Below are 11383 nucleotides of genomic sequence, written 5' to 3'. Positions count from 1 at the left end.
TCTGTCATTCTTAAATTTAAAAACAGAAAAATTAAAAATAGTTTTGTTGCTTGTTAATTGTTGTGATCGTCATTTTGTAAAGAATTTTCAATACCAATTACAGAGCCTAGATTCGACTGTGATTTTGCAGATCAATTGTTCTTGTATAAACCCTAGATCTCCCTTTTCTTCTTGAATCTGAGAGCTGGAAGGATCAATTGTCTATTCTATCAACTTAAATAAATCAAAATTATCTCAATATGGCGTTTCCAGCCTTCAACCTAGATCATCATTTCGTCTGCTGCCTTTAGACTCCCTTTAATTACCATCTTGCCCATAATTGGTGCTTTGCTCTCCATTGGTAATAACGTAAAATCCACAGTATTTCTGCCTCAATTAAGAAGGCAGAGATCAAATATCTTGGACTAAAGAAACAACAATTACTAACAAATGACGAAAAACACTTGACATTACAAGATAAATCTGTACGAATAAGCAAATATTTACAACCTGCCATCTAGTCTAGAATCAGTCGGGCACGAAAAAGATTTTAACTCCCTTAATTTATATGCAATCTATAAATATGAACATACCTTATATACAACAATTCTAAGTTCGGCAACTACACGGATCGTGCAAGGAAAAAAGGGCGGCAAAAAACAAGATCTAGCATGCTTGTCAGACTCCTTACTCCAGTTTGGTGCCAAAGATTCGATACTGTCTACTTCCCCAAGCTTCATTTTTGGAGTGGTAATATGATTTCAGGCAAAACTGTGCCCATGGTGGACTTCTTGGAGCATTTTGTATCTCCTTACCATCATCACTCACAGCTAGCCCGAGTAATTTGTTTAGCTTCCGTTTCAATACATCAACGGAGGGATAGCCATCAAAAAATTTCTCCTATAATGGATGAAGATGACATAATCAAAGAGAATCCAACCATGTAAAAAGAGCATAGATGAAAGAAAGTAGCATATGAAACTGGTTGATTTTAATGCATTGTTGAACTCTAATCAACTCGGTAAGCATATGAATAAGGATTCCCATGTAGAAGATATTGAATATATGAATCACTTAAAGTAGTTGGCAAAATTTAGGAAAGATGGGAAGAAACTGAAGCATCAGATCTTTCTATATAGGAAAGATGGGCTTCTGTAAAAGCACTAGTAAGAGAAATGTGGTCAGCAGTAGCCCAGAAAACAACCGTTTATCAATAAGACAACTCTGTTAGGGGGCAATCTTAAGTGGCCGGAAAGTATGTTTAAATTTAATCTGAGACTCAACCCTGCCAAGCAGGAAATGAAGAAGCAAGAGCAAGAGGAAGAGATTATTTAATTTGTTCAAAAGAGACACCAACCTCGTGTAAAAGCAAAAAATACGAGGGCAAATGGATGGGAAGTTAAAACGTTCAGTGAAAAGTTCTTATTTACATGAGAAACATAGGGACATTTCACAGGGAAGTTTTACAACACTACAGCGAAAATAACAGGAACACCGTATAAGGAAATTTTAGTTCAGATTACATGAAGCCAGTTGTTGAAATGTCTTACCCCATCTTCACGATACAAAAGAGCATGGAGTCTGGCAGTTGGATCCTCTAGGGTCAGCCTGATCCTGTAAGTCCCAAATGGAGAGCGGAGGTCCTCAGCCTGCCATGGAAGTGCTGCAACCACCCGGGCTACACACTTGAATTTAGCTGTTACCTGTAACACATGAAGTTTAGGGGGGAAATTGGCATCCTCCACACATTCATTTAGACAACAAAAAAAATTGTGGGAAACTACATTTTTATCTTACAAGTATCCCATAATACAAACCTGGCTGTCCCAATAACCCTTTAGTTAAAAAATAAAATAAAATCCAAAGGTTAGTTGAGATTGTCACGTCAGCATTGTAAAATAATAGTGAGATAAAAATGTGGTATATAGCATTACTCTATTTAATAATATGTAGAACAAATAGGACTCCCACGTTCAAAAACCTATTAGAAAATGGACTACTATGTAACACCTAAAAATTCATAGGAAGTATATAAAAAAAAAACCTTCATAATTCCTGCACAAACTCTTCTTATACAAGAATTGTTGACACAATTTTAAAAAAGAAAAAGAAAACTGTATAAAAATCAGTAAATGAAATGTGCTTCCCAGCCCAAAAGATCAGGAGAAGCATACATTAAATAGCTCACAGGTACCTATGGTTAGGCCATAAATCAAATCGCTACCTCAATTTCAAAAAGCGTCACAGGTGGTACTTGTCTTTAATGGATATTCTCTGTTGGTACTTCCGTCAGCCCTCCATCCATTTTTTAAACGGACCTCTACATCACCAACCTTAGAATGCCGACACTAGTCCCGGTTGCCACGTATCACAAATGATACCTACTCTGTCAATGCCACGTAGGATGAGAAAAATGATTCTTTTTTTAAAAGAAAAACTCTTTTTGGCACAAAAAAAATGGTGGCCTGGCCATGGGGTGGCCGACCACCCACATGTCGGCCAATGGCTGGCTCGAACAACCACCTATGACCAGCCAGGGGGTGGCTAAAATGTGGCCGGCCACCCACATGTTGGCCAAGGGGTGGTTCGAGCAACCCCCAATGGCCAGCCAAGGGGTGGCCCCCCAAAAAGGGGGGTAGCCGAAACCACCCTCAAGGCGAGCCACCCCCGTTTGGCCTGGGGGTGGATTCGGCCATCCCAAACCAATCGGCCGGTCTAGGGGTGGCTCCTTGAGGGTGGTTCGGTCACCCCCAAGGGCCAACCCTATTTGTGGCCATTTGGGGGTGGTTTGGCCGACCCTCAAATTTATTTTATTTTTTTTTTCTTATGCCTTTTAGGGTGGCCGAAACCACTCCCTAGCTGACCATAGGGGGTGGCTCCTTGGCGGCCACCCCCATTTTTTTGTTCAAAAAAAAATCGTTTATATATATATAATTGAGGTATTTTTTATCATTATTATTTTTCTCATTCTATGTGGCATTGAAAGCATAAGTATCATTTGCGATACGTGGCCACGTGGCAATGAAGACGGGTGTCGACATTCTAAGGTAGGTGACGTGGAGGTCCATTAAAAAAAATGGACAGAAGACTGAAGGAAGTACTAATTGGGAATATCCATTAAAGACAGGTACAACCTGTGATGCTTTTTGAAACCAAGGCGGCAACTTGATTTAGAGCGTAACCACAGATACCTCTGAGCTATTTAACCCCCAAAAAACAAAGATTAACCATCATAAAGATCATGGGCATCAAAATAAAAAGAGTTTAGATGTATGGAAGCATTTGTAAAAAAAAAAAGAATATGCTGGGGGACATATATGATACCTCTGAGTAGGTAAGAACATCCATTAATGTGACAAAAGGCACATGGTCATAATCTACCTCTGCGAGGGGGAAAGGACATAAACCGTCAAAAACTTCCAGAAAACAAAGTTGATATTGTTAAGGACCTTGAATCACAGAATTAATGGATGAGAAATACAAAACCAATGTGAAACCTGTAACACGTGACCAAGGAAAGCACCAGTATGGAATACATCCCCTTTCTGATGATAACCGCTCATTGTATAACCTGACACAAATAATTGTAAGCTGCATTTTCTTAGAAAAAGTTTGCGCAATATACCAATGCGTCAATCCAAAGCAGCAACAACCTTTGGCGCACTGATATGAGATGGTCATCATTTGGTGTATAGCGAAGCTTTGTGAAAGATGTCAACATACCAAGCCATAATCCTGACTGCACTTCACAGAGTACGTTCACAAATTTTACCCATTTCCCAGAATGTAGCAAGTGGAGGAACTGGTTTTGCATGCCTCGGTCAAAGATCACCCTTAAGATGGTTCCAACAGCAGGAAAAGTACATAACAGATCTCTTGGCAAGGGCACGGGTTCCAATTGTAAAGGAAGCAGGTTGCTCAGCTCATCTTCTAACCTGTGGTTTATAGTTAAAAACCTTAAGATTACTCTTTATAAAACCAGGAGTTTAATATCATATATCCAAATATATATATATGAAATTAATTTCACACCCAGAAGATATTGTGAAATAAACAAACGTGTGCAATGAAGACAAAATGAGATCACTTGTAAATCACATATCTGAAGCACAAATCTACTTCTGGCCATGATTAGTGGCATGTTATCCCCTTAAACACGAGATAAATAAGTCAATTCAGTAAAATCTCAAACTAAAAATGGACACACACAGTGATGATCCTAGTCCTACATCACACTATTTCATACAAAGACTGCATTGAGATTTAGAGGTCACACAAATAAAAAACCCCACAGGTGTTGTGATATAAAGAGAAAAGCTGCATACGTTGAATTACCTTTCTGTTTTTGTCTTCAAACTGTAAAAAGTTATGGAGTACCATATAGAATTATACTAATAATTCAGTTCAATTGCAATCCATTTGCTTCGTAATCAGAGAAATTGAGTATAATGACAAAATACTGATCAACTCACTTTGTAGGAAGACTTATTGGTGGAGCATCAGTTCCATCCCAAAGAAACGCCATCCACTCATCTTTAGCAACCTCACAGATATGAACTATCTTAGGCACAATACATTAAAAGGACGCAAAATTATCAGTATTTTAGGAAGCTGAAAAAAGAATGTCAAAGTGTGTTGATCAAGTTAGACCCTATAAAATCTTCAAAGTACAAAAAATAATGAACAACTAACTAAACAAAGAATAAACTGTGGTAATTTTTTTCATTGACATAGATAAATTACACCTGAAAAAATTGCTGAATTACCTTGCATGCCAAATTAATGTGGTGTCCTTCATTGATCTCTCTCAAAAATAGGAAGTTGCTCAACCCTACAAAGCAGATGCATAGTTTGAAGCTTTACGTCAGGATGAAATGCATAGTTGAACTCCCGCAACATAAAAGAAAGGAGGGAAAAGACATGTTATGCAGAAAGGAAAACTATGATGAAACCCCAACATAATAATATGAGCTTTATCGTAACTTAGCGATGATTGATTACTCTTTCATTTTACAGATATTGGAAACACATACTATGAGCTTTAGGGCTTAAAAAGAAATCCTCTCAAGGAGTATCACCTCATTACTCATTGAAGAAAAATACAAATTTATATACTGTGAAAATAATTTAATCTATAGCTTATATATTCAGTTTCTTCTAAACTTGGCTTGCAGTTAGGTATGGCGAAGGACTGTTTTAAATTGCACTGATGGTTGTGGATGGTGGATGCAGTCATGTTCAATAATGTTAGCAGGCATACAGAATGATACATAGCAGGACATAAGTGTCGCGGTTGCGAGTTTTTTTTTTTCCCTTGCTTTAGAATGCACAACCCACTAAGAGCCTGTTAGGGATTGCGTTAAAAAGCTTAAAAAGTAACTTTAGTACATAAAAAGCCGTGCTAAACAAAAAGTAAGTCCATTTGGTAAAAGAACTCAAAAGGCACTTCTTTGACTTTTTTGCTCTAAAAAAGGTCAAAATGCACTTTTGAAAAAAAGCTTAAAAATGAAGCTTTTTCTAAAAAGCTCTATTTTCGAACACAATTCCAAACATGCTCTAAATCCATTGTCCCATACAATTGCCTGAATGATTGTCATTCTATACACAACCAAGAGCTAGAAGAGGATGCCAAAACCTAAACTCTATTTACAGCCAACCATTAAGAAAATATACCACCAACTCAAACCAAACAACTTAAGAGATTCTAATCTTAATAAAGGTTGGCCCCAGGTTCCAAATTCTTTTGATGAATGCCTAATAACATTATTATAAAAAAAAATAAAAAGAAAAAAAGAAAAAGACACCCAACTTTTACGCTATTCAAAAGATACCACAGAAAGTTAACTCCCACAATGGATGGGTGGATTGCTCACATGGAGTGAATGAATTATAAATGTATCACATGGGTGGCAAGTCCTACATTGATTCCTTATTAGATGAGACAGTGCTTTATAAGTGATTTCAGAGAGTTCTAATTGTAACTTGACTGGTCCTTTGGAAATAATGCAGATGTGGCTAGCATTTTCCTTGGATCATTATAATATGTACTTGTGATTAAATTTCACCAACCTATACCTTTATAACATATTAATACAATTTTATTATGACTTTAAGGAGATAGTATAAATATGAGGGATGAATTCATTGCTAATAATATCAATGTATTTATTTTTAAAAATACCTTCATCAAGCTGAAAATCAACCAACCATTTTCGCAGCCCTTCTATAAACTTCTTGTCCAGGTCTCTAGGGCAAAATTTAGAAGAAACTTGAAAAGGAAGAAAGTCTATGCCATCTTTCCCTTCATATAAAGCAAAAGAAGAAAACCTCTTGTTGAAAACAGCATTCACTTCCCCACAATGAGTTTTCATCTGTTAAACAAGCCACCTAAACTTTTAGCACACTTCACAATGCTAATCTCATTGAATATGAGGAAAATAAGACCCCTAAAAATCCTATAGCAATATAGATGACAAAGTCATTTTAAACTATAAATTAGTGAATATTCACAACATCTCGACTCCATTTGTTTCAGAGGTAAGTTTTTCCACTGAACATATATACCATACAAAAAGCATATTACAGGTGTAAAGAGTATACTACATAAGCCAATTCAAGATACATGGCTCAGGAAAAGGAAAAAATAAATAAATTTCCAAGATGCATGAAGAACTTCCATCTTGTTTCAAAATAAGATATCCATCGACAACTCTGGACGGCTTTTATTCCTGGAACATTTTTTACCCATAAAACCAAGTGGACATAGAACGGGCAGCATTTTGAAGCTAATCGCAAGGCCAAATACCCATCATTTCCTAAGACAAAATGACCATAAGCTAGAAATTTTAAGCTCTCCACTCTTTCTAATTCTTACCTTTCTTCTTCTTCTCCACTCTATGCTGTTTCATCTATTAAAATCCCATAAACCTTGTCAGAGCTGACTATTTTTCTACCATTTATGATTATCAAATATCAACTAATCAATAGCAGAACATATAAAAATACAGACCCTGGGCACGTCTACTAATTGAAATAACCAGAGAACTTCGAGGAAAAAGAAAATTGAGTAATTGCCTGTATATGAATAGCATATAAAAAGAGCTGGCCCAGAAAGTGTAAATCATATTTTAGAGTTCAAAATCAGGAAGTACCACAACATGAGAAAGCTGAATTATACCCCCAGCTGACACAACATGGGGAAGCTTTTCCATACTTTCAGCAAATATATTAACTGAAATCCCAGGTTTTGGATGTGATTCATCAACTATTTTTAGTGTACAAATGCAATCTGCAAACAAATCATAATTCTTACTAAGAGTACTAAAATAAAATAATATTTGCAGTAATAACCTGAAAGAACACTAAAGCTCAACCAAAGCATAGAAGGTAAGTTACTTTTCAAATAAAAGATCCCAAAGTGACATGATTATAAAAGTTGACATACGTTGAATGCGCAAAACTTTAGAATTCATAAATCACAAGGAATTGTTGAGCCATGCAGTTGAGAATCAATCAGATTTCATAGGTTAAGCACTGCCCAATCAACATGCACTGCAATGAGCACGAATTCATTGCTTTTTCCACAAATAATTATTTTCCTCTAAGATCAAAAGCTGGAGTTGCATAAGGATCTGAAGCGAAAATATAATGTAATGGCAATGAGATAACTAAAAATATTCATGGTCAATCAACCATTATCATTTAGTAATTTTCTAGATTTGTGACCAGAAATGAGTTTCAAAAGAGAAATTTAACTGAGATAGGGTGCTCTGAGTCTTTCGGTTCTGAGAAATTCTTACCAATGTATCTATAATTTCTCCAACAAATTGACTGAAATATTTTTTCGATAAAAAAAAAATGGTGAAAAAGTTCAACATCTTCCAAATATATACACCCAGAAAATGAAAAAATAAAAAAGATAGAAAGCATCTTCATTTCCAACATTTTATGCACTGGCTCAGAACGTGTACCTTACAGCACTTTTCATCACCCTACTACCAAGCAACCAAACTGATAGCAGCCGTTAGTCCGGCCTTTGTTTCATCATCGCCAGCAAAAATTACCCATTCATCCAATGTCACTTTTTTTCTTTCTTTCCATATGAACTAAAATGCAAATAATTTAATGACATAGAAACGTAAAATAAATCATGTCAAAAAAAAAGAAAGTATTTTTCATTTCCAACACTTTATGAACTGGCTCAGAACGTGTACCTTACAGCAAATTCATCACCCTACTACCAAGCAACCAACTGATAGCAGCCGTGAGTCCGGCCTTTGTTTCATCATCGCCAGCAAAAATTACCCATTCATCCAATGTCACTTTTTTTCTTTCCATATAAACTAAAATGCAAAGAAATTTAATGACACAGAAACGTAAAATAAAACATGGACCTTCTACTTGGGAAAAAATAAACTAGCAGCACAAATTTGAGACTTGAGACAGACAAACAATCATGATAATTTATTTCCAGGAAATGTAAAATGCGTATTTGCATACAGCTATATTAGAAGCTCTTCCGAAAACTCTAAGAAAAAAAAAAATGAGAGAGAGAGAGAGAGAGTACCAGTGCCCTTGGTTTTCTTTGGGACACCGAACTCGATGATGACTCCGATAAGGTTCACCTTCTGATTGATGGCAGCAATGGCGTCCCTTATTTGAAGGAACTTGTAGTCATCGCTATCCCCCATTTCTTTCTTTCTCTCTCGCTCTGTTTCCATTTCCAAAACCCTCCTTTTATAGGGTTTTTGTCAGTTCTAGGGTTTTTACATGGCAACGTGTTTTTTTTTTTTTGCTTGGGGGGGTTAATACTCTCGCACTTTTTTTGCTTGACCCCCTTTTTTTCTTTTTTTTTTTCTTTTTTTTAACATAAAAGAGATTGAATTTTGGATTCATCACTATTTTTTATTTTTAAACAAAATACCAATCTTCATTAACTTCAAATCTGACCCCAAATTAGAATCTAGGGACAGGTTGTTTTATTCTAAGTACAATAACTGTGATACTCCTAGGAATATCCTCCAACCATACCGATTCTATGTGATTAAAAGTTGCCGTTTTAGCAAGAACATGAGGAGCTGAATTTGACTCCCTAAAAACATAAATCATACAAGAGGATATAAATAAACTCAACTCCTTGATGCTTTCCACGAAATGGCCAATCCATGACTCTTTTGGAGAATCTGAATTAACTTCTTTAACGATTTGCAACGCATCCCCTTAAAAAATAATATAAAAAAAATTCAGCCTCTACTAAATGTTACTACATCAAGAGTAGCAATGATTTCAGCCACTTTGGGTTCAACTATTAACTTCTTTATCACTATTAAATATTGATCTAATGACAATTTTAAAAGTCACGTCAGGAAATGTGAGAATGAGAGTACGCAAGATTTCTCTTTGCTAGGTGGTCTACCTGAGGGAGCTTTTGTCGTGTGACAACTTATTCACATTGTTCCAATGAGTAATGTTATACATAACCTCGATCACCTCTATACTTCCAAAGTCTATGCGGTGTTGTTTTCTAAATCAAAAAACCAACCTTAATGTACAAAATGCTACGGGGACCACGCCATATAGGCTTGAGGTTATGAGAGATGATGTATAAGCATTACAAGTAATGCTATCTTACACCCCCATAGCCCAGACCATCCTGAGTGGCCAAACCATCTCAAGATTAGGAATTTTCAAAGGATAATGTTAGAGGGGATTAAGAGGCTAGTTCAACCACCCCTCAATCATTGAATTAAGTGAAACAAAGATGATCAATTTCATAGTCCAAATCATATTTAAGAGATCTAACGATGTATACATTGTCACATTTAAAATTTTAAATAACGTGACACCATATCTAACAGAGATATGATTACCTGCCAATTTTTCACACAACTAAAAACACAACTATCCTATGTGGCAGGGAATCATAGGCTCTTTGAAGAAATTACAACTATCCTATAATTCCCTGCAACATAGGATAGTTATGTGAAAAGTTAATTGGAAATCATATCTCTATTTAAAATTTAAGGTTAAATATATATTTAGTACATGTGGTTTTTAGATTTTATTTTTTGGTATCTTTGGTTTAAAAATTTTATTTTTTGATACCTCAGTTTCATTTCGCTTCACAAATGGTACCTAGGTTTTCGAAAAATACTGACTTGATATCTCCGTCTATTTTTCCTTCCAAATTTTAACGTCCTGCCACGTGTCAACCTTTGAGGGTTGACACGTGGCACAATATAAAAAATGAAAAAAATAAAAATCTTTAAAAATTAATTGAAATAATAATAATAAAACAAAAATAAAATAAAATATTAAAAGCAAAAAAGAAAAAGAAAAAATAAGAGGGGCAGCGGTGGTTCGGCCACCCCTAGACTTTTTTATTTTTTTCAATTTTTTTTTTGGTTTTTAATATTTTTATATTTTTTTAAGTTTTATTATATTTAATTTTTTAATTAATTTTTAAAGATTTTGATTTTGATTTTTTTATTTTTTATATTGTGCCACATGTCAACCTTCAGAGGTTGACACGTGGTAAGATGTTAAAATTTGGACTGAAAAATAGACGAAGATACCAAGTGAATTTTTTCCCAAAAATCAAGTACCATCTGTGAAGCGAAATGAAACTGAAATACCAAAAAATAAAATTTTTAAATCACAGTTACCAAATATATATTTAACCCTAAAATTTAGGGTCCGTTTGGGTTTGCGATTTCAAAAAATGCGATCTAAAATAACGATTTTAAAATGTGCGATTTGAAAAAAGTGATTTTTATAAACGCAGTTAAAAGTTTGGCAAAATCGCAGTTTAGCCTTTAAAATCGCAAATTTACCTTTAAAATTCTGCGTTTTCAAAAAAATACCATCTTATCTGTGATTTGAAAAAGTAGATTTTCTGCGTTTTCAAATCGCAATTTTTAAAAACGCAGTTCCCAAACGATCTATATTCTGCAATTTGGTTTAAAATCATACTTATTGTCTACAAAATCGCAATTCCAAACACACACTTAATATGTAAACCACATGCAACTTTCCGTCAATCTCAACGCTATACACTAATAAAGAGCATCAATTAGAAGGAAATGGTACTTCGAAGAAGTCCAATATCCTAAATGGTATTTTTGGAGTACTTGTAAATTAAGACACAAATTTCCTGTAACTTCTAAGAGAAGCATGTCATTTAAGCTATTAAAAAAGATGTAAAAAACACATACAATTAGAAAAACATATGCTTCTTACCTGCAAAAGAGACATCACAATTAGAAATTAATTTGTAAAAAATTTATGTCCAGTAAATAATGTGTCCATTAAGGAGGTAAATGTAATTTCCTCTTTCTCTTATCTTATTTATTTCTAGCTTCAAGCCAATTTAACCGAAAAATGCTATTTAGTCTTTTCTCATTCT

General features: G+C 35.0%; 1 protein-coding gene and 2 non-coding genes across 4 annotated transcripts; all 3 read right to left on the bottom strand.

The window, feature by feature from the left end:
* Positions 1-399: 399 nt before the first annotated feature.
* Positions 400-8702, bottom strand: LOC133865404 (protection of telomeres protein 1b-like). 2 transcript variants are annotated; one of them, XM_062301803.1, is made up of 10 exons: positions 8546-8702; positions 7131-7267; positions 6161-6350; positions 4746-4810; positions 4452-4540; positions 3633-3914; positions 3477-3550; positions 3304-3362; positions 1530-1682; positions 400-879 (listed from the first exon to the last, which is right to left on the bottom strand). In XM_062301803.1, exons 1-10 carry the CDS (start codon positions 8697-8699, stop codon positions 667-669), a joined length of 1416 nt encoding a protein of 471 aa, XP_062157787.1. In that variant the 5' UTR covers positions 8700-8702; the 3' UTR covers positions 400-666. The 2 variants fall into 2 exon arrangements, with proteins under 2 accessions (XP_062157787.1, XP_062157788.1); XM_062301804.1 differs by having other exon boundaries at positions 7131-7210.
* On the bottom strand, positions 7932-8031 carry LOC133867548 (small nucleolar RNA snoR113). Its single transcript, XR_009900103.1, has one exon. It is a non-coding gene; the product is annotated as a small nucleolar RNA snoR113 (small nucleolar RNA).
* LOC133867547 (small nucleolar RNA snoR113) lies at positions 8175-8272 on the bottom strand. The gene has a single exon (XR_009900102.1). It is a non-coding gene; the product is annotated as a small nucleolar RNA snoR113 (small nucleolar RNA).
* Positions 8703-11383: the final 2681 nt, after the last annotated feature.

This window comes from Alnus glutinosa, chromosome 4 (assembly GCF_958979055.1).
Source record: "Alnus glutinosa chromosome 4, dhAlnGlut1.1, whole genome shotgun sequence".
Taxonomy (NCBI): Eukaryota; Viridiplantae; Streptophyta; class Magnoliopsida; order Fagales; family Betulaceae; genus Alnus; species Alnus glutinosa.
Note: the sequence above shows the minus strand (reverse complement) of the source record. Positions and strands in the feature narration are given on the sequence as shown.